This window comes from Saccostrea echinata, unplaced genomic scaffold (genome assembly GCF_033153115.1).
Source record: "Saccostrea echinata isolate AGI-Se365-2 ecotype Australia unplaced genomic scaffold, CSIRO_AGI_Sech_v1 ptg000050l, whole genome shotgun sequence".
Lineage (NCBI taxonomy): Eukaryota > Metazoa > Mollusca > Bivalvia > Ostreida > Ostreidae > Saccostrea > Saccostrea echinata.
In genome coordinates, this window is record NW_026889799.1 from 3460946 (window position 1) to 3486192 (window position 25247).

At 32.9% G+C, this 25247-nt stretch overlaps 2 protein-coding genes across 2 annotated transcripts; one reads left to right on the top strand and one right to left on the bottom strand.

Annotated features, from left to right (window-relative positions):
* Window positions 1–19054: 19054 nt before the first annotated feature.
* LOC133203355 (uncharacterized) lies at window positions 19055–21836 on the top strand. Its single transcript, XM_061339150.1, has 3 exons — window positions 19055–19285; window positions 19459–20112; window positions 21748–21836. The coding sequence occupies exons 1-3, from the start codon at window positions 19063–19065 to the stop codon at window positions 21834–21836; spliced, it is 966 nt and encodes a 321-aa protein (XP_061195134.1). The 5' UTR covers window positions 19055–19062.
* A 91-nt stretch (window positions 21837–21927) lies between these two features.
* Window positions 21928–23295, bottom strand: LOC133203356 (THAP domain-containing protein 11-like). Its single transcript, XM_061339151.1, has 4 exons — window positions 23283–23295; window positions 22677–22951; window positions 22239–22352; window positions 21928–22083 (listed from the first exon to the last, which is right to left on the bottom strand). The coding sequence occupies exons 1-4, from the start codon at window positions 23293–23295 to the stop codon at window positions 21928–21930; spliced, it is 558 nt and encodes a 185-aa protein (XP_061195135.1).
* Window positions 23296–25247: the final 1952 nt, after the last annotated feature.

Consider the following 25247-nt stretch of genomic DNA (forward strand, 5'->3'; position numbering starts at 1 on the left):
ACTTTCTTATGAAGTTCTCTTTCAACTGCTATACAAAAATCATCACACGAGACATCTTTATTTTTAGCTAATCCATTCAGTTCCCTTTGTCTTTTCTTTATTTCAGAAAGCAGTATCATTTCCCGATGTTCGATTATGGTAATTTTTTTTTTTCTATTGCGTCTTCTAATCTAATTAAGGAATGTTTTTCTCCTATGTGTTTTAGAATGCAGCTCTGACAAACAGGTTTGTCACACAAGTCGCAAAAATGCTTACACATATTATCAGCCATTACATGATCTGCACAATAAATACTAAGATATTCTAGTGTATGTAAGCTTCTAATATCACTATCTTTTAAACAACTGTCACAATGAAATCTATGGCATTCAAAACAATAATATTTTGAACCAAACTCGGAACATGAGCTACATTCTTTTCCTCCATTTTCCGCCATGATCACAAACACCAACTTCTGTTACCCAACGCAAGGTCACTATAACAAACAGACGCAAATTGATAAAATCCAAAAATACTTTATCAACATTTATTTTAATTTAATTTAAAGAAAAGTAACTTACCCTTAAATGTTGCTTTTTTCAATAGTATGTCCCATTGGTGTGTTAATGTTTATATCTCAATTAGCAGACGATAACTTCAAACTCTCCACTTGTTAATTTACAATACTACTATTGCTGTAGTACACCTGTACAAAGAAAATGTTGTGTGTATGTCACGCCGACAATTCGTGACTGTCTGTTCTAATTTTATCTTTCGAGAGCATGTCGCAATTGTTTGGCTTCTATCCAGTTGATTCCTGAAAGATCTATAAGTGGTTCAATTTTAGTTCAAGATAATTCAAAGCAATTGTTATTCTAATGTTATCGTGTTCATTTTTAATACAATTTTTGTGAGCATTATCTAGGCGACCCAGATCAACGGACTGCAGATTCGTAATTCTCTTGATATCTCCTGGGAGTGTTTTTTCGGCACCGTGTAATTTATGGACTGGAGGCATGGAATGGAGTTATGGAGTGGACTTTGGAGTGGAGTTTGGAGTCAAATTTTGGAGTCTAAGATTTTTTTAAATTTGATTTTTGCTATTTAGAACAAAATTCTTCAGGTGACAACTCTGTAGTTTATTATATTCCCATGTTGCTATAAAGCACCAGCTATTGCAACATTTAACATAACCTCCTGTTACTAACATTAGGTTATCTTGTTGAATCACCTTAAAATCTGCTCAAAAACAGACAAATAATGTTTCTTTCTACTTGTTTAAGTGGTGTCATTCATGCCCGTTTGATATTCCGTTATTCATTTCAAAGTATTTTTCTGCTCCTTTGGCCTGAGATTTTCCGATTGTTTAAGCAAATATATTCTTTATTGCAATACCCTCAAAATAAGAGTTACTGAATGTGAGCTTTACATTGATCAATCTTGGTATAAATATCAGATTTAATTTGTCGTACTGACGTATACACTAAAGATACAAAATTCTTCAGGTGACAACTCTGCAGTTTTATTATATTCCCGTGTTGCTATTGGAAGTGATGCGTGTGTTCCTTGGAAAAGTGTAGATGAACATTTTAGTTTACATTTCTGTAACTTAAAACTAGAAATATGTCCATAGGACATGAATACCCCGTCCAGTGTATATTAGTAATGCTGTTACGACTTACAGCTGTCTATGTTTAGCAGCGTAACATTGTGGGGCTCCTTAGTCTGAATATTGAACGAAAGAAAACAGGATGTACATTGTTTTTATTATTTTATAAGATTTTATTCAAATAAATATACACAAAACTCTTCTTTGGCTCTGCAGTCTGCACCTGAAATAAAAACAAATCAACCACCCTTTCCACCAAATGTTAATTCTTAAACCACCCTTGAACAAACTCTTTAGTTAACATGAATAGACCTAATACCTTTAGGTCTTAGTTAAAAGATTGAATCAGTGATTTCTTCACTAGTGAGTACAAATATGAAATACCAGAGGTTATAGCAAACAACTAGTTGTATAGGGACAAAAAGTTATGCTAATTTCTCACTAAAATTCAATACAATGCATCATGCATTTGTTAATAATAATGTCGGAGTTATAATATCAATTCCAGGTCACTTCTTGTGCCTGAGTAAATAGTAACCGACAACGGTGAGTTCAGATCACTACTTGTGTCTGAAAGAAACTTGTAAAATGCATAAACAAATAAAGCAATCAAAGTTGCTAACAAATATTCAGTGTTAGATTAGGTTAATAATAATTACCCATCTAAATTCTTCTGGACCATGCTCTGTGAGCGTCATTGTTGTTACAGTGGTAGAACCTTACTGTAATCGAGACTGCAGATTGTGTATAAGTGTATTAAGTGCATATGCTTACATAAAAATATCTTAAACGGTTTCTTTAAAACTAAGCAAAATGCAGATTAAAGAAAAGTGAGGTCAAGGTCACAGGAAAGTGCAAGGTTAAAAGATTTGAAGCAGTTAAATAGCTCTCACTAATAAGTATCAGCATATTAAGTTTGATAAACATATCTTGAATGGTTTATTTAAAACTGAGCTAAACTCTGATTTAAGAAAAGTGAGGTTAAGGTCAAAGAAAAGGTCATGGTCAAAAAATGTTGATGCAGTTGATAGCTCTCATCAGTATGTATTAGTATATAAAATTCGATGAAATTATCTTGAATTCTTTATTTAAAACTGAGCTAAACACTATTTATAAGAAAAGTGAGGTCAAGACCAAAAGAAAGGTCAAGGTCAAAAAATGTTGATGCAGTTAAAAAGATAACATCAGTATGTATCAGCATATGAAGTTTGATTACACTATCTTGAATGGTTTCTTTAAAACTGAGCTAAACACTAATTTAAGAAAAGTAAGGTAAAGGTCAAAGGAAAGGTCAAGGTCAAAAACTGTTTACGCAATTGAAAAGCTCTCACCAATACCTATCAACATATGAAGTTTTACAAAAAAAATATCTTGAATAGTTTCTTTGAAACTGAGATTTGAACTGAGCCTAAATGCAAAGCTCGACAGAAGGACGGAAGACAGACATGACAAACATGATATGGCCCGGCCATATTCATGGCGGGGTATAAAAAAATATTATGAAGTAAACTAGTGGTATGCGTTTTTAATGTTTATTTTGATTATTAATAAATATCAATTTTGACCACTTTTCATAATAATTATTAATCAATTTCTTTGTAACATCAATTAGAGCTTTTTTTCAAAACCAAATCTATACTTAAGAAAGACATTGTATCAGTCATATTTGAAAGCCTATTTTCTAGGAGTTGATATATTAACAAATATTCATTTAAGATATTGATTGTTAGAACAATTCAGTTGAAGATCACATTATCTATTACCTAAATCTCAGGATTGATATTATATTAATGTTAATTTTTATCTAGACAGATTAATCTTCTGGTCCAACTCTTGAAGTTAATCTTTTTCCTCAAAAATGTATTACCCATAATTATTGTACTTTAATGAATAGCATACTGATGTGAATATAAATGGGTCTGTTACAATCGCCTAACACTGCCTGTATCCTCTTGTATAAATACCTCTTGCCAGATTATGTGTGACATACAGTGGCTGCACCAAATTCCCGGAAATTCTTTCAGATAAGGTCATGGGTATTAATTTCACTCTTATTGTCAAAAAGTGTGTTATCTAAAACAATGACATTTTATTCTATGTTTTAATCAAATTTAACTGTTACATAAATAAATTTCACCATAGCTTTCAACACATAATTGGAAGGTGATACAACCCTATGAACTAAATTTTAGCTTTCTGTCACATCTTTTTTATGTCTGCTAACACTTTATATGTTTTTGACCACACAGCTGAACATTGTAGGTTAGTATATTGTTACAAGGTTGTTTGTAGAAAAAGATTGATGATTTTTCTCTCTATATAATTTACTTTAGATTTGCAACCATCAATTTTGTATCTTAAAATGTGACTTTAAAAAAAGATTATCAATAATTCACATACATTTACTTAAATAATTAAATAATATTATGATACTGTAATATGAATAAAATACATTGGTGACCCACAATTTTATCAATTTAGAAGTTAATGGGAAGGAATGCACTGTGATGCTAGTTATGGGATGATAATATTTATATAAACTCCTAAAGAATGCAATAATTTTAATGTATGCATGCTGTTAAGTTAAATCAACACTAGATCACATACTCCAAAATTAAATGGTCATCGTTCACAGTTTAATCAGTGAAACTGGGTGTGAGGATTCTGGCTTTTCTGTATGAGCCAGTGTAATCTTAAATAGCTTTCACTATGAATTAAAAAACTAAAAACTTATTCAATGTTTAATAAAGATCAACTTGAGTAAAAATAATTAACACAATGCGTTCACTTGAAGTGTGATATAACCCATAGTTGATTTGTTGTTTCTGAGGGTGAGTTAGCGACAATCCAAGGAAATGGGAGAGAGATTAGAATGGTAGTTGCTATGTCGCTTTTAATGCAAGGAAGTAAGGGAGTAAGTGAACCTTTTAGTACACCATATACATGTAATAGTGGTATAAAGTGTAAAACTTATTTTAAAACTAATTATATATTTTTTTTATTTTAACATGGAAGGTAATGAATAGGTGAGTGTATATATTGAAAAAAAGCGTTCGTATAAATTGCTTTAAACACTGAACCTAATAGCTCTTGACAGGTTTGTTAACACGTCAAATTAAACTGTATTAAAATAATCAGTAAGACCGACTATATCTGTTGATTAATTATGTTCAACAGTTTCCATTTTTTTTTTTAAAACAGGGGTTATCTTGTCAGTATCATGTCTGTCTATTCAATACTGATGTAATTTTCTCAAGTTACTAATACTTACTTAAGTTTCAGAAACTTACAAATTTTAATTAAGTCATAGTACCCATGAATTATAAACCTGTTTAGTTACAAGTCATGAAACAGCCAACAAACGTACAAAAAAGAACTAAAGACTTTCATACTAATGCAATTTCTTGAACATCTTTTTCCATTCATGTTTTTTAAAAAAATCTTAGACTCCAAAATTTGACACCAAACTCCACTCCATAACTCCATTCCATGCCTTCAGTCCATGAATTACACGGTGCCTGTTTTTTCTCTGTTCTCACATAATCTTAATTTCATTTTCTCCAAACAACTTTTGGTGTCCAAAATGTCAGTTTAAATGTTCAGGGACAGACTGAGTTTTTGCAAAAGGGACACGAAAAAGCTTTAAGGTCATCTAAGTCACTTAGCAGTTTTCGTCCGTCATCTTGGGTTGTAAATTTTAAACATTTTTATTTTCTTTTACTGAACCACCGTACCAACCAATTTCAACGAGTTTTGGCATCAATATAGTTAAAAGGTTACATAATGGGAACTTCATTGTCCCTGCTTTCCAGCACCGTGTAAATAATGGACTGGAGGCATGGACTGGAGTTTGGAGTGGAGTTTGGAGTCAAAGTTTGGAGTCTGTTTATTTTAAAGTCTGATTTTTGCTATAAAGCACCAGCTAGTGCAATATGTTTATCACAACTCCTGCTGCTAAATATAGGCAATCTTGCTGAATTGCTTTAAAATCGGATCAAAAACAGACAAATAATATTTCTTGCTCTTTTTAGGGGGTGTCATTTATGTCTGCTTGATACTCCACAATCTCATTTTCTGCTCCTTTGGCCTGAGATTTCCGATTGTTTAAGGAAATGTATTCTTAATTGCAATACCCCCAAAAATAAGAGCTACTGAATCTGTGAGCTTTACCTTGATCAATCTCCAGGTATGAATATTATCAAATTTAATTTGTCTTATCGAATTATAGAATTAAGATACAAAATTCATCCCTTGACAACTCTTTAGTTTTAATTTATCTCATATTGCTATATAAAGAAAAAAATTGTTTTAAATATGATGACAAGATCAATCATACGTTATATGTATACGTGCATCGATATCCTTAGTACGGAATTACGCTTAGCATTAAAAAAAATATAGCCATTAAAACATATAATAGCAAAACATAGGCACTGTCATTCTTTCTATAATACTGGGAGTACCCTTCACTTATCTGCAACTCCTTCTATACCACTGAATAAAACTAAGAATAATGTGACAGATTCTTTATTACATGGTGCCTTGCCCAGCTCCCATTTTAATTTTTTGATAAGATTCAAATTATAGGTTTCTCTTAGCAAAACATGGATACTGTCATTCTTTTTTTTTATGAAATCGGATGTAGCCATCTCTTATCTGCAACTCCTCTAATACCATAGAATAAAATTTAAAGATACTTTTTGAGATTTTTTTTTATTACACATTGGCATTGTACACCTCCTATTTTACTTTTTGAATGGACACATATTTCGGATTTCCCGTAGAAAAAACATGCACATTGTCATTCTTTCTATAATATCAGGGGTACCCATTTCTTAACCACAACTCCCCCTAAACCACTGAATAGGATTTCTTTATTACTTTATTATTTTGTTACTGTGCATGCGCCTCCTACTTTAAGTTTTGAAAGGATAGATATCTGGGCCTCACAATAGCCAAAAAAAAAAAAAATAAATAAAAATAAAAAAAAAATAAAAATAAAAAAAAAAAAATAAAAAAAATAAAAATAAAAAATAAAAAAAATGACTTTACTATTATATGCATTTTGGAGCTCGAGCGGAGGGAATCATTTTGTGAGCTCAGTGCTCACGGTACCTCTAGTTTTTTACTTTTACAACTGTATATTATGTCAAAAAAGATTGCTATTGACACAGAAATGTAATGTTAAGGAAATAAAACAGCGTCGTATAAAAAGGAAATATTAGTAATATTTCTTTTCCCTTTTCTTATATCACAATATAAATAATGTGTACATCACATTATACAAAGTAGTTAAATTTCGAATATTGATATTATTGTCAAAATTGAATAATAAACCACATCAAATGCACGTATTTGACTTATAATTCTGTAGTGAAGAAAAAAGAACTTGCAATAAACTTTCATCAGCGAACTTATTTTATTTCGTGAGTTATTTTGAAAAGTCCATTCAAGATGATGATATTTTGACTACATGTCATACTTTAAGTTTATACTTGAAAGGCCTGAAATCACCATTAAATCAAAGCATACATATTGTGAAGACGTTTATTTGATATTAAGATAAATCAAATATATTTGAATCAAAATTACAAAAAAAGAATTTAAAGCGCTGGGTGGAGTAACAATTTTGAAGGCGAAGCTGCCCAGCAGAGGTTGGGTCGACCAACTCGAGTTAAAATTTTCACCAGTTTTATATATCTTAACTTCGTTCCGAACGGGAGAGAGGGTGACTATATTACATATACCATCTCCCCTACCAACCCCCTCACACACACACAGGCGCGCTTCACCTGCAAAATAGGGGTTATGTGAAGTTTGTTAATTATTGATGGATAACAATGGATACTTTAAGACTGTTAAATAAAAAAAATATATATAATTTCAACTACTAGTGTAAACTCTGCTCTGGTAAGCAATAGCATATATTATTTTGAATTCCAATAAAAAAAATGTAATAATTTTCTCAAATATAAATCATCATATGGCAAGCTAGCACAGCAATTCACCAAAACGCTTACCCGGATGTCAGAACACATGGCTAGAGTGTCCTCTAAATTTCTCCCCCCAACCCCCGAAAAAATGAGTCTTAACTCGTCTTATTCATAATAACAGTAAAATACATTTTCCCGAACAATGCACTTGGGGTGCAAAAAAGATTGTCCATTTAGACAAATTTAAATAAAAAGGCAAAACTATTGTTGTTGATTACATGTATATGGTACAGTTTCATTACTGGCAACAGAATATATATTCCCTAGTAAATCTAGCATTCACTTGGGAGCTTGCTTTCGATTTTGAAATGTTATTTCATATCTAAGTTATCAAATATCCAAAAAAAACTACAATTTATCACACGGTTTTCATGATACAATTCATTTACATGAATAATGTATAATTTATTTTTCATTTTATTATTCGCAAACTACATGTATGATTATTAAATATTTTGTCACTTGTAGTTGTGGTCTAGATATTTTAAAAAAGATAAACTGGTTTATGATATACATGTAGCGATGTCATTATGTAGCAAATTTATTAAGGAGGAAACTTGATTTCTTTTTTCATGAAAACTAATAATTTTGTGTGTAAAAATTGCAATAATTCGAAAGCAAATCTGCGTAGATCAAATAAATATATTTCCTTTTAACTGTTAAGGATTGTAGGAACCTATCAGAAATTATGCCCTTTGCATTTTCAATAAATAACCATCAAAAAGAATACCTGTAAGAAGACCAATGAAACACACTAGATCTTTCACAAATAAACCAATTAGAAAAATACGATCTTCACAAGAAATTGCCTAAATAGAGGTTTTATCCAGAAATCTGCTCATAAATCAGAAAAGAAAATACTCATGGTATGCAGGACATAAAGATGTTCAACATAACTAGCAAATTTTGTACCCAACAAAACAACACTGAAATAATAAGAAAGTGTTGCCATAATGCTGCCTGCAATTGACATCAACAAAAATGCATGCAATTCAAGTGAACTTAAAAGAAGTGTCAATACGAAAAACATTGTAACAGTTTTAATAAGCAACAACAAAGGGTAGCTAGGTGGCTGATTATTAGACTAGTTCCATTTAGTTTTGCTTTCGAAGCCTCTCACTTCGCCCTAGAACACAATATTTCCTAACACGTGGTAGATTTCAAAATGACAGCTTAATACTTTTCATCCTATGAGTGAAAAAAAAAAAAATTCCTATTGCTAGTTCCCTATGCCTATTACCGTATAGTTGAATACGGAAATTAATTTTGACTGGCACGAAAGGTAAAACTCCTCTAAGGTGAACACACTAATACATGAGTAGATGTACACAATATGTTTACACAACTGCACACGTTTATGTATAATATACACTAATGGAGACGTAAAGTTGTACAAACTTTACACTTGTAAAGATGTACATATCAACTCTTATATATTCTTCTTACTAGCATATAATAAATAACAAAGTCTCATTTTTTTTAATTATTTGTATTTCTAATAAATAATAATTACTGAAAAGAAAAAAGAAATATGTAAGATAGAGTGGAAGCAATCGATCATCGACATTGTATATCAAGCTTGCAAGAGTAACTTGTTCTTGGTCGATCACACACAACACTTGATATCCAAATTTAAATGCCCCTGTCCATTTTATTTCTAGTTTCATGTCTAATGGTATGACAAATTTTGACGCCTTTGTGGAATTTGACGAATATCACCCCAATAACATGCAAAATTAATAAAAAAAACAAAACATTTACTCATTTCAAGAATGTTGCGCGTTCAAGGTCAGCCTATTTCTAAGTCGAAAGATAATGCACGATTTCCATCCCATATTGATAAAATCAAATGTTCATTAGAAAAGTTGAAGAAAATTGCAGCTTGACAATTCTTTGAAATAGTGATTGATCAAGAAAACACTGTTTTCTTACATTTGGTTATTATAGTAAGAAAGAATTATTATTGAAAAAAAAGTTACGGTTATGCTAATTCCACGAAAATGATATTGACCATTTTTTGCCTGCGAGAAATATCAGCGAGTTTTGCGACCTTCTTTCAACTGAAAAAAAAAAAATTCTCGTCATGAATTACTTATATGTTTTTAATTTTGAATCTATATTTAAGTTTCCACAGTCGCAAAAAGTTGAAGCCATAGATGAATTTTAAACTAAAGAATCGTGAATAACAGATGTGGCGAATAATAGTTGGCTTACAGTGCATTTTACCGAGAGAACTACTACATGTATTTAAAAATCTATGAGAAAATAATGTAAAAATTATGGAAATAATTTTTTTCATGCAAATATCATATGAATTGGTTTTGTACAATATTCACTTTTTAAAACTTTCATATGGAGTTTTTTTGCACGATATTTATGCGATATACTCTTCATGAAAATCTCATACGAATGTTTCGTCGAAATCGAATGATGTTTTCGCATAATTATCATGTGCCTTGTGATTATGATTTTCTGTTTGAACAATGCAAATTTGATAATTGACTACATCAACTAAGTGAATAACTATTTCTTTATGCATACATGTATCCATACATAAAGTTCTCCATGGGCCGTTTAACGTGGCGGCCCCGCCACAGATAAATTCCTTAGCGCCACAGTTAAAAAATCAGCGCTTAAGTTCCGCCACAGTAAAAATATTAGCACCACATTAATATCGTCGTCGTCAGTAAAATAAATATATAAATTTATAAACCAATGAACCTCCAAATTATGTACGTTTTTCAGTTTCTAATTCTAAACCGTTAATTTACTCTAATTAGGGACCATTGTTTGGCTTGCACAGGCAATTATTTTCAAGACATCGCTTGACATTTGTATGAAAAGAGACAAGCCTTTTTTTTACACTTCACAATAATTGGAATTGAAATTTCTGGGAGATATAAACCCCGTATGCAGGTGATGAAGGTATACTGCTGCATAAGTAAGGGAAGTTGAAGATTGAAAAGTTAAAGTCATCACGTTTATCATAAAGCTTGGTTGTTAGATTACCATTAACGTCTTTTTCAAGGAAAATATCCAAATATGAAACAGATGTGTCAGACTTTGTGGTATCTTATATCTCAAGCTCACCGGGATATATCGTATCGACATAAGAATGGAAATAACCATTGTTAATTGACAATACGTCGTCGATATATCTAAGTGTCGAGTTGAAAGCCACAGCAAGTGTTTTCTTCTTTTCACGTATAAGATCTTGGACAAATTCTGCTTCATATGAATACAAAAAAAGATCTGCTACATGTAATAACGGGGCGCAATTGGTAGCCATGGGAATTCCAATAGATTGTTGGAAGACCTGGTCTCCAAAAACCACAAAGATATTGTCAATCAGAAACTCAAGCATCGTTTTAATGTCAACTTCAGAGTACTTGTGTGTACAATCAGAATGTTTTTTAACAAAATAATTTTGCAAATGGCCAATGACAAGGTAAGTATATTTACGAGTTCCATTTTTATTGAAAAAGCAGCTGTCAATGATATCAAAAAGTCTGAATTTAATTTATCGTGGGGAATGGTTGTATATAAAGTTGAAAAATCGTAAGTTTTTAAGCTGTTGATTTTGGTAAATTCTTGTGATTTCAAATTTTCCAAAAGTTCCTTGGAATTTTTAAATTTCCAAAAGTTCCTTGGAATTTTTAAGTATCCACATCCGATTTACACAACTTTTCGAATATGTTGTTGCACAGTACTCTTGAAGTTTCTCCTTCACTACTGTTAATATCTTAGTGAGGAGTAAAGAAAGAGGCTTGGTTGAACATTTACTGGAACGCGCTATGTATCTTTGTTTGATTTTTATGATGTTTCAGAATCCAATATAGATATGGTAATTTAAATTCATTTTGGTTGTTTGGAATATAAAAAAATATTCAAAACTGACATATGATTTTGAAGAATTTGTTCCTTACAAAGAGATCTATGAGTATAAGTTGAATTACCACTTGTAGAATTAAATCCAAGTTCCTCTAAAATACATTTAATATAATGAGCCTTACAAACAAAGACAATGTTGTTACCTGCTTTGTCAGCAGGGACCATTACGTACTGATCATGTAATCTATCTAATTCTTTTTTCACTTCTGGATTATTGAATACAGAAGGATAGATGGTTCTCATATTGCCCCTTAATCTTTTAAAGGCGTGATTTTTACATACATCTGATACGTTTAATCCATTCTGTATGCTCAGCATTTTACTGAAAACCTTATAAACAAGAATATTTTTCCTCTCATTCTTTAATAAAATATAAGGCAGCATATTGTACCAATGAGAAAAACAATGAATGATTAAATATTCAATGACAAATTTCAATAACAATACCGATCTTGCTTGATTGAAGATGTACTATATCAATAGTCTCTTGTGAAATGCAAATGTTTGAAAATACATGAAGAAATAGTTTGTCACTTATTTGATGAAGATCTAAGATTTTTCAAGCTGTAATTTTCTTAACTTTCCACATGTAAATTTGATTTACCAAAAAGTGATTGAATTCATGCAATATTATTCGACTCAAAAATATGCTGACCTTGACTGCGCAACTTTCTCAAAATAAATGAATAAATTAACAGCAAGTTATTAGGTAACATTCCATATATTAATCTCCACAAAGGCGTCAAAACAATTTGTCATACCATATGAAACTAAAAATCATTTAAATTTGGAGTCCCTGGGTACATTAAAGGCGTCAAGCATTGTGTGTGACCAAGAACAAGTAACTCTTGCAAGCTTAACGTATAATAATGATGATCAATTGCTTCAACAATATCTCACACATTTCTTCTACCTTACAGTAAGTATTGTTTATTAGATGATAATTATAAGTTGAGAATATAAAATCTGGTAAAAACATCTAAGATTGTAAAGTTTGTACACCTACACTAGTGTGTATTGTACATAAACGTGTGTAGATCTAATCTTCTGTACATATTGTGCAAATATACACAAGTATGTGTGCATATCTTTGAGGAGATTTACATTTGGTGTTGTTGAAAATTGATTTTCGTATTCAACTACAAGGTAAAAGGTATAGGTAATTAGTAATAGTAAATATAACACTATTAAACAAAATAATTTGCAAAAGATGTTTGCTCATGAATTTTTTTTTTACCGAATTAAAAATCAATTATGTACGAGGGTTGTCCGGTAAAATCGTGGACAAAGCGTTTTTCTCGAAAAAATAACGAGCGCACTAAGCTGAATTTTTCAGCAAATGTTTATTCATCATATTTAAGTGCATCTTAATTTTTTTGATAAAATATAGACAAAAATAAAGATTTTATTATGCTTGAATGTGCACAGGGTACTGCCCTACGGCGCACGATCAAAAAACCAGAGTTTCATTTGCGAATACACGAGTAATATTTCGAAATAAAAGTATTAAATAGAAATGGTTGGGGTAAAAATTATTTATATTTTATACACTATCTACTATTTCGTCTTTTGTAAAATATCAAGGCATTTGCTTAATTTTTGGCAGTTTACCGAGCATTTGAAATGGGAAAGTGGTGAACCCAACACATGAAAAATGGCGACGTTTGGTGACGTTACAGCGCACCGGAGATCAGTTCAGTTTGATTTAGATGTAGTAATGACGCCCTAAGAAACTTTAAATGACTACAGAAGAAAAACAAAATATAAAAAAAATCACTAGATCTTTAGTATACTAGTGAAATGGGACTTTTCTAAGCGGAAGCTTTTTGATCAAATCCCCGGGTAGAACAAGACATACGGACAAACAGCTACTGGTAACAGCAAAAGACGCTGTCACTGTAAACCGTCAATATGAGTCTTTTTAGTTGAATGATAGTGAGAGTACTGTTCATAACTTACTAATAAATCTTCAGAAGGTCCCATGTGTGTGCGAGATTGGTTCCTCAACTGTTTATGGATGAATAAAGGGAAAATCAAGTATGTGCATCAATGAAATCCCCGAATTTAAGTGGGGCTTATCCAAATTTTATTTAGCAAAGAAGAAACGTGACGCTGATTTAGACACTTTGACGTTATCATCCGTGCGCCGTAAGGCGATACCACACATAACATAAAGTCTCATATTTTGTTTATTTGAGCAGATATCTATTTGAAATTTCCTATGTGTATTGATGAAAAATGTTCTAAAAAGTAGTGAAAGTTTTAGAACGCAGTGATGATTATTTTTCAATCTAGACAACTTGTCCACGATTTTACCGGACAACCCTCGTACTTTTGATATGGTTTATTTTTCAATTTTGACACAAAAAATCAATATTCAGAAGTTAGATACTTTGTATAATGTGATTTGCACGTTCTCTTTTTTGTGATTTAAGAAAAGGCGGAAGATGTATTTACTGTTTCCTATTCATACTTAGCTGTCTTATTCCCTTTATATTATATTATATATTTACATTACACATGCATTTTGCATATAAAATGTGTAGAAATCTAAGGCATTCAAAGGGGGTCAAAAGGTCAAATATTGCCTTTTAAATTGACGTCACAAACGTTGAATGCCGTGGAAGTGCAACGTCATAAGCGAAAATCAATAATCCCGCTCATTTTGAACAGAAGCTTTTGCATTGGCTCTTCCATTTATTGTAACTTACCCGAACGATAATACAGGGATATGGAAACATAAATCACATTTGCAGTGAAAGGCAAGGAGTTAAAAATATAAATATAAGCAATGAATCATTATTTTTTGAAAGCTAACACGCGTTACTCAATTTGTTTGCACCGTTGCAGTTATGAGACTATATCTTTCAAAAAATAATGATTCATTGCTTAAGTGTCAATGCTAATCTTTTTTTTTTGGAAAAGAAAACACACACAGTTGTAACAGATATAAACAAGAGTTACTGTGAGCACTGAGCTCACAAAATGATACCCTCCGCTAGAGCTAACAAATGATTACAATGGCAAAGTCTATTTTTGCGAAGGTAAAGCCCAAATATCTCTCTGATTAAAACAAAAAGAAGGAGGCGCATGCACAACAGCACTACGTTTTGTTTATTTGTTATTTAACGTACCTCTCGAGAATTCTTCACTCATATGGAGACACCACCACTTGCCGCTGGAGAACTGCAAATTTTGACCTATACTCGGCAGTCAAGGCTATTGAGCAGTGAAAGATCTTTTTCGTACCAGAATCTACTGCAACACGGGACCTCGGTTAATACAGTTTCATCCGAAGGACCTGTTTCCACGTCCCACAGTGGGATTCGAACCCGCGACTAGTGATCAACTCCTTTCTCCTCGACTTTAGAGCAGACGCATTGCCACTGCGCCACGCGGGCGACCAATAGCACTACATATTAAGATTTTGTGAAAGTGAATTTTATTCAGTGGTATAGGAGGCATTGTGGTTAAGAAATGGTTACCCCGATATTATACTTATAGAAAGAATGGCAAAGCTGATATGTTTTTCTACGGGAAACCCGAAATATGTGCCAATCAAAACGCAAAAGAGGAGGTGCTTATTGCCAATGTGTAATAAAGAATCTCTGAAAGTCTCATTAAATTTTATTCAATGGTATAGGAGGAGTTGCTGATAAGAGATGAAAGCCCCCGAATTTATAAAAGAATGGCATTAACCATGTTTTGCTTTGAGAAAGCTAAAATAAGTGTCCAATCAGAAAGGGGAAATAAGAGGTGCACAATGGCACCATGTTATAAAAATTCTGTGATATTATCACTAAATTTAATTTAGTGGTATAGGAGGAGTTGCGGTTAAGAGACGGGAACCTTTCAATATTATAGAAAGAATGGAAATTTCTATTTTATTGCCAAGGGAAACCCAAAAGAAGAACGAGTAAAATAGAGATGCACAGTGGCTCTATTTAACAACGATTTTGCAAAAGTCGCATTAAATTTCATTCAGTGGTATAAGAGGAGATGCGGATAAATGATGGGTACCCCAAAGCATAACGGACGGACATCCAGACAGACGAACACCCCCATCACTATATACACTACCCCTTTTCAAGCGGGTGAAATGATAAGCATAAATATATAGAACACCCGGTTCATCGGATCTAAAAGTCACATTTAGTAATATAAGTGTGTATTAATTTTCTACACGTTATTTTTATGAATGGCTTTGACCGATTACAGTTGATTCCTTATGAGATATAGGCCCGGCAGATTTAACTACCTGCGCACACTAGGTCGTGGACTACTTTGTTTACTTTGCACTGACAGGTTTATATATCTTTCAGAACATGTTAAGTAATAACGAGCAATATTTTGATGCATTTACCTTGAGATGCAGACATTTATTCAATTTGTTTGTTTGTTGTTTAACGTACCTCTCGAGAATTCTTCACTCATATGGAGACACCATCACTTGCCGCTGGAGAACTGCAAATTTTGACCTATACTCGGCAGTCAAGGCTATTGAGCAGTGAAGGATCTTTTTCGTACCAGAATCTACTGCAACACGGGACCTCGGTTTATACAGTTTCATCCGAAGGACCTGTTTCCACGTCCCACAGTGGGATTCGAACCCTCGACGAAAGGATAAACTCTTTACTCCGCAACTCTAGAACAGACGCTCTTATCACTGCGCCACGCCGGCGACATTCAGTTACAACCTGAGTATTTATTCAGTTCCATGCTGAATGAACTTAAGGTCAGACGCGACGTATCTTCCATTAATTCCAGAAATTTTTTTCTATCTCCAAAATGTGAAGTTTTCCATTATGTAATTCCGGAATAATTTCAGAAATTGGTTTGAATGTTAAGAAATTGTTATGTCCCTTTATGGCTTTTTTGTAATTGGAGGTAATTTTATTAGTTTGTTTACAACATGGAGGAGCAATTTCGCGGTAAAGGTGGAAAGTTTATATCTGAAAGAGGTTGAGGAAAATACGAGCATTAGAAATAAACAAACAGCGAAAAAACCAAGAAGAAATACTTTTGGAGCCAAGTGAGTGAAAATTTTATTATGATTTCTTGTTTTCGATTCTCTTTCATATATTGTTCATACAGACGTATAAACGACTTCGTGTATATCCTGCATATTATTGTATAACTGTGCATTTAATTTATTAAAGGTCACGATGATGAAGTTCTTTCTCTGTCTGAGACTTCTCACTCCATCGATTTGCCAGAATATGTACCTTTTGAGCATGATTATTGTATGTCAGTACCATCAAACATCGAAGAAGAGGTAATGGAGATAGCTTTTGAAGACACTGATGATGATGTAACGATAAAGTGGAATGAAGGAAGAAGGATTATTGAAATTAAGTATGTCATTGAGAAGCTGATTTAAGGCTGTGAATTCTGCAGACATCCTTTGAACTTCACGAATATATGTGGCGAGATCAGATATGGACTGGCATCAATGTTACAAATAAAGTGTGTGAATTGTGATATGGTGGTATCAGTTCCAACTGGAAAGAGACACTTTCGCATAGACAGTGACCATCCATCTAGAGCATTTGATGTCAGCACAAAACTGGCTCTTGGTAGGCATTGTATTGATAATTAAATTTTATATGTACATGTACTACAAACAACAATGAAGTGCACTTCTATTTTGAGGACATATTTTTATATGATATTTGAATGGTCTACTAGTTGAACCACTAAAGATATAATAAATTACAATAATTCAGATGTATAATTATGTTGTAAAAGTAACCGTCTACAAAATTGTGTATATTTTGCAGGTATGCTTCATGCAGGTATTGGCCAGAAGAAAGCATCAATGCTCTTAAGTGTACTTAATATTCCATCTATGTGCCATAAAACCTTGAAAAAAAACAGAGAGGGAAGTAGGAAAGGCATTAGAAGAAGTGGCCAAAAAGAGTTGTGACGATATAGCTGCAGTCGAGAAGGAATCATCAAGGTACCAAAAATAATGTTGAAAGCTATGAATTATCATTACTTGTGTCACAGAAATATATTGTACATTTTTTTAACCTGTGTACTGTAACAGGTATTTTTATCAAACAGTTTATTATTATATATGCAATACTTATAATATAAAAAGCAAAAACAAGGTTACATATATACCGGTAAATTATATGCACTGTGTTGTTTTACAGTACACCTAATGAGCTTTCTGTATCATTTGATGGTGGGTGGCAGAAAAGAGGATCAGGTCGATCCTATTGAAGTTTGTCAGGTATTTATTTTATTTTCTAAACATTACAGTAGGTATTATACACATATCCTATACATTACACTTTGTAGCATTTGTGGCATGTAGTACATTTTTATCCATTTAGTGGATGTTAGTGAAATAATCAGGGATATCTTTTTTAAAAATGAATATATCTTCCAATGTTTGATAGTCCAACTTCAATAGACTGATTAGTGTATGGCATACTGGTAATACATAAAATGTAAGACAGTAGATTTTATTTTCAAATGAAATTACACAGTAGTCTAGTTGTGATATTACTGTAATTTATACATTATGTACATGTTATAAAAATTTTGCAGGTCATGCAGCAATGATTGGAAATGAAACAGGAAAAATCATCAATTTTGCAACTCGCAACAGCTATTGTAGAGTATGTGATAACTCTGAAAAATCTGGGAAGGTTCTACCTATCCATGACTGTCGAAAGAACTGGTCAAAAAGTGCAAAAGTCATGGAACCAGATATGTGCATACAGATGTTGCAAGACCTAGGCCAAAATGATGTGAATGTCAGTACTATTATCATGGACAATGATTCGACAACTGTTGCAAGAGCACGTCTGGAGGTTAACCCAGCCCTAAAGAAGCAGAGTGACAAAAACCATACAATGATACAATTTACAAATAAATTATATGACCTGAAGAAGAGCAAAAACTACAAAGAACTAAATACCAAAACCATAAATCATATCAGCAAGTGTTTCAAATACTGCATCAGTCAAAATCAAGAAGATTTGATTAGTCTAAAGAAAATTCTGGAGGCCATAACACCACATGTCTATGGAGACCACAGCCTATGTGATACCTGGTGTGGATTTCTCTCTTCTCCTGAAACCTACAAGCCACAGCAGCTTCCTTATCATAGGTACCTTTCTAACCAGCAGTTGAAATCTGATCTCTCATCTCTCTTTGGATTCTACATATCGCAGGCTGAAAAATTGATCAACTTAGGAAGTACTCAGGCAAATGAATGTTTCAACAATACAGTTGCAAGTAAAACACCAAAGTCCACCTTCTACTCTGGCTCCGAGAGTAATGACTTTCGCATAGCTGCTGCTGTGGCACAGAAAAATGTAGGACATCAATATGTAATACAGGTATATAGTATAGTAATTTGTATACTTCATTACTGCACACAATTATAACAATACTATATCTATAAGACATTACAGTAAACACATGTATTTCAATGTAATGAAGATATCATATCCTCTTTCTTTTCAGGTAAATGAGAAGTTGCTTCTTTCTCCTGGACAAGTCACTAGTTCCAGTGCAAAGAAAACGGACTTGAAAAGGAAACACGACAGGGAAAGAGAAGATACAGCAGCTTACATGAAAAACAGGGCAATGAAGAAAATAGATTCCCAGAAGTCACAAGAGTCATCAGAGATTAGGGAGGGAACTACATACAAAACATGCGTTGATCTAAACAATAATGAAGAAGACATGGAAAACATTACAGAGATACCACCACCCCTGAGAAAACCCCAGTCTACACCTATTGCTCATGACCAGTGCACATTTGTTTATTTTGATTTGGAAACTACAGGTCTTGGTAACTGTTCATATATTGACACAGAAGTAATGCATGGAACTGAAGCATTATTTTTAGAATAATTATGCAATGCAACTGCTTCATTTTTTACTGAATAATAAATTTGTAATGTAAAAGTGTATGTTTTTTGTTTGTGACATATTGATGTGTAATTCCTTTTCCTTATGATTTAGGTAAAGATTGTGAAGTTACCCAGATTGGTGCGTGTCTTTCTGAAGAATCATTTTCACAGTATGTTCTTCCATCTACTCAGTCCATTTCACCCTCTGCCACCGCTGTGTCCGGTATTGCTGTGAAGGAGAATTTGATGTTCAAGAATGGAATGCAGGTGCCATGTAAGAATACCAAGGATGCTATGAAAACATTTGTTGCATGGTTGAAAAAAATTTCAAACATAGTGCTAGTTGCTCAAAATGCAAAATTTGACTCCAGTGTTATTGTCCGTGCAATGCATCAGGTAGGACTAAGTGCGAATGACTTCATTATTGGATTCATAGACACATTAACTCTATTCAGAGAAGCAGTTCCCAACAGCAGATCTTACAAACAAGTGGACCTTTTGAAAGATTTATGTACATCACATTATGATGCCCATGATGCCCTAGCAGACCCCCAAGCTCTACAACGACTTGTGCTTCATCTTGAGATATCCAGAGGGATGATGAAGAAACACAGCTTCGGTGTTGAGTTTGTTATTGAAAATGACAATTATGCAATTGTAATGAGTAGAAATGCTTCTTCATTGAAACATCTTGTAGATGAAAATATTTTATCCAAATTTACAGCTAACAAAATTGCAGCTTCTGGTCTTCATTATGACCATCTTTGTATTGCTCACCAGAGAGATCCTGTGAATGGCATAAAGTTTATCTTGTCAGAAAAAAAAAAAAACATGGGTAAGGTCAGAGTAACATCAAATTGTAAAAATATCAAGTCATTACGTCAGTATTTTATGAATTATAAATGACCACTTGCTCAATATTGTGAGTAATACACTTGCACAGTTGGTGATGTTCTGTCGATCTTTTATAGAAGTTTAGAAAGATGTTGTTATACCGGTATGAATATAATGATTACATGTTTCTGATTTGAAAAATTATCCGTGATGTAAATACAGATACTATTCCACTACATTTTAATCTCATTTATTTCTTATCAAAGAGAGATAACTCGATCAGTTACAATGAGAAAAATAACATTTTCTATAGAAAATTTCTTCAGTAGCCTTGGAACATGGGTTTCAAAAATTAAATTTCATTTTATATCATATTTTCCCATCTGGATACATAGTTTCAATGCGAAATATATACTATGACTTTATTTATAGCATTCAATAGCTTTTTTGCACTGCTATAATAAGAATAATCCAATTTATTCTAACTCTATAAATAGCCTGGTGATATACCCCCAATTTTTTTGCATAAACAGGTTTATATGCAAATAGATAAAGCATGAAGTTTTATGGAAATTTATCTGTAATTGAGGAAGGTCTCGTGTGTCCTTAAGCTTTTCTTTACACGAGTAAGAATTTCTTTCGGAAGTACTTTTTCCCTTAGGGTGATATTTCAACAGATTTTTAGAGAAAATCATATCGAAAGTTCTTGCACAGATACATTTTAACTGAAAATGAAGTTCATCCTCTGTACTCTCTTCAAATCACAAAGACAACAGAATATCTCTGGAATTGGCCCCATGCAACTATACGACCATGCAGTCTCGATGCGCAATGGAAGAATTCAACATCAAAACTAGGCTGAATCAGCAGCCAGTAAGCCCGTATAGATTACTGAAAATAATGGATAAAGGAGATTATTGAGTAATCCTTATAAAATTTTGGAGGGGTTTCAAGAACAGGAAAAGGTCAGTTACTTTACATGAACTTTGTTTCTTATATTGATATACGGATTAAAGGTCAAGTTACAACCTGAAAAGAGGTATTTCCTAAGGTTCTTAACCCATTTCCAGTATCTGTATCAAGTATCAAGTGACCTAATATGAATGAAAAATAGATGTTGGAAATATGTCACCCAACCTTGAAATACTTGGTGCTTGTCCCGATAAAAGTTTGAAGCACACTTCAAAGATAAGGGGTATAACATTAATAGCTTGAAAAAATATGTCACTCGACCTTGGCATGACTTAATGGTACCTCTATAACCTAACTCTGATAGCGGGAAATAAAAGCCCTATGGACAATTACCTTGCTTTAGTATTTGTTCGAAGCACATTTTAAAGATAACCAGGATAATAGCTTCAATCCCTATATCAGTTTATCATATTCAGACGAAACCAATTTCAGGTTAGCTAATATGCCCCGCCCCGTTCCTTACGGAGGACTGAAAAGGCATTCTACCCGAATGTCTCAACCTTTCTCCAGCGTTGATCTGTTTAAGAGGCCAAATATACTGGAATATTTTAGTTATCTGTTTTTTTTTTTTCAATCGTTTAATTTCTTTATGCAGGTAAGTTACCCCCAGAAGATCACCGACACAGACATGAGAGTGGACCAGACACATCCCCAACCAACATCTGCTACTGTTTACTCGTATGACTCAACAGTTCCCAGTCAAGGTCCCCTGGCCAATCACGAGAAGGACTTCTATGAATTATGTAGAGGTACAGGGGCTCTTCTTTTACAGAAACTATATAACAAGTCTTTCGAAAATTTCACCTGTGTCAGGAAAAGATCCAGCTGTTGGACGCTCATGATCACTCACTTCTATTTCTTGAGTTATTGGCCAACTTCCATTCAATTCTCCAGAAACAAAAATGGAATTGTCATTATTAATCTGCGAATGCTGAAAAATAATATTCCTTAATTTAAAAAAAAAAAATAAAATTCAGTTTTCAAAAATACATTTAAATAATCAAATATTTTTATTGATCTGCAATGATAAATACTTGTGCACAAGTTTTGTTACTGAATTTTATATCAGCAAATAATCTTACATACAAGTACTCTTTCATTGGCAGCCAGGGAATCCACTGGGGGAGGAACTGAGATTTCAGAATGAGGGTCTTGTACAATACACTGTTTCCTCTTGGATATAGAAGTTGTTGAACGAATCTAAAGATAACAAATCTTTAAGCACTCAAGACTATAGTATGTGTATCTCTAAATTGTAATATTCCATACCTATTTAAAATGTTCAAAGCTCAAACAGTTCTCAATTTTGTGTTTAATCCTACAATATATCATTATGATAGTACATTATCATTTTCCATTTATCTTGATGCAGGTTTGTAGAGCTGTAATCTTGATTTTATATTACATCAAAAGGAAATAGTGTGCACAACTATGCCAGGCAGGCAGGCACCAGTCATTCGATACGTACAATCATGATACCTGATACTAACTTTGGGATGTTTAATAATCAAAATCATAACAAACCTTCAGACTTTCCTTAAAATTATTATATGCAAAGAGCTCTGGGTATGGATGATCTTCTGTTGGTCTGCCTTCCTTAAAATGAAGAGAGCATACTCTGTGATTTCTCTTTGGCTCATAATTTTCTCTTCTCAAGAGGTCCAGCCAGCGTTTTCTTTGTGCAGGCGTTTTTTTCTGGGTTGGAAAGGGGTAAAATCTTACATCTTTCATGTAACCATATCTTCCCCTTTTTCTTTCATCAGAATTGCATCCCTCCGCAACGCAACGAAGAATTCTCACTGTATGTTTGATATCGATTGCGTATACATGTAGACATGCATTATTCAATCCTCAGGTGGCTTATAAGGTGATTAACTTTTCTGATTACGTATATGGAGCATTAGCGTAAAGATGGATTTATTCTGAGTTTTAAACCAAAGATCTTGTGTGCGATTGCGAGGAAATTCTGACGGCAGAGTGAAACGAGTAAGAAAAGAGTTATCAGTGATGTGTTAGTGTCTGTGTCATTCCTATGAAGTATGAACGATTCAAAAGAATGAAGGTAAGTTTTTTTTTTTTTTTTAACATAATTAATTTATTTGGAATATACACAGATTGATAAATGCTAACTCGCACATGACATATTACACTGATCAGCTGATGTTATATATCTTTTTTTATTGTACAGACTCAAACTGTAAACACTTTGACATTATCATTTAAACTTTTACTACAATAGCTTGTAATGCTTATGAATACTTTATTATGTATGTTACATAAAATATCAAACTTCATTTTCTTTGTGGAGTGTGGTTATGAAATTTATTTTGAGCACATTAATGTAACCGCATGTTGGGTAGTACATGAAAAAAAATGTAAGTTTGTAAATTGATAGTTTTCATGGGCTATGTAAATTTCACAGTCAATTGGCAGTGAATACTCTAAATATAACTATAATCGATGATGTCTTAACTATTTGGCAGTGATGTAATAGTTTGCATGAAATTCGGTGTGAAGTCTGAGCTACACGTACCAGCTTGTTAACAGCGAATGACATAATCATGATAATTTTTATGGTATGTGTAAACTACATTGAATTATTTGTTTGTTAGTTGTTTAATGTCCTTCTCAAGAATTTTTCACTCATGTGGAGACACCACCGCTTGTCGGTGGAGAGCTGCAGGTTTTGACCTATGCTCGGCACTCGGGGCCATTGAGCAGTGAGGGATGTTTTTCGTTCCAGCACCTACTGGGACACGGGACTTCGGTTTATACGGTCTCATCCAAAGGACCTGTCTCCATGTCCCACAGTGGCATTCGAACCTGCGACTTAAGGATCAACTCCTTACTCTGCGACTCTAGAGCAGAGTCGCTCTTACCACTGCGCTATTTTTATAGTTGTTTGTTTTCTTGAAATCTTCTTAGAAATTTTCTCTCGTGGTTTCACTCTCTATGCCAGCACCTACTGAAACATGAGACCTAGTGTTATATGGTTTTATCCACAGGATCCTTATCTTTGTCACTCAGTGTATTCGAACCCATGAACTGGAAGTATAAAGGGTTATGTCCATTCAGACTAATTATAGATACAGATTTTATTAGTCAGAATGAAAATGTATTAGCCTGAAACTAACGGACTAATGTAAGTGTCGAACCTTGCGCATTAAGGATCATCATCAATCAGCTCCTTATTTCACAACTCTTAGGAATAAAATAAGAAAATACTCTTAACAACTATGCCACTTTATTCTTGAAAACAAAAAGGCATATAGGTTCAACAATACACTAGCCAAAATACTTTAAATATTAATTGCTATAGGTCAGAAATTGATGTTCTGTAACACATGTAAAAAGTCAGCTTAATTAAATTTCTCAGGTATATTTCATGATCAGTGTATATAAACAGCCAAAAATTGGAAATGTTTTATATGAAAGTTTGAAATAGATTTTAGGGATGGCAGTTGGAAAAATTTTTGAAACTAAGGGTAGTCCGAAATTTTTATCACCATGTAATAATCAGGTTATAATCAAACAGACAGGACTTGTTAAAAATTTTATTGTTTTTTTTTTCAGTTCATTTTCTTTCATTTATAAAACAATTATAATAATCAGAATTCTTTACTTTCTCTAATAAATTAAGAGCTGTAATATTAGTTATTTGCTATGTAGCTTGTAACACAAGCTTTGATTGGTTAAAAAGTTGGGTGTAAATTTCCGTATACCTGACTTAAGGAAGTGATTGCAAGGGTACATGAAAAAAATCCGCTCTATGATTTTTTCTCATTTTTACATATAATTTGCCTTACGTTAATGGTATCATAATATGAAAATTTCAACCATGGTCATCAGGATTATAAGGAAGATATGGTTGCCATGGTAACCACCGTTTTTCAATATTTTGATATTTATGTAGTGAAATTTTAAGTATGCCATGCAGGTATCAAAATTGAAACAAATTAAATAATTTTCACCAGATATTAAATAATATGCTTTATATTCATCGAAAATAAAAGTTGTATCGGAAACTATTGATAGATGTACTAATGCCACAGTTGCTTTGGGGAGTAGTCATTGTAAATTTGCAGTAATATTTTC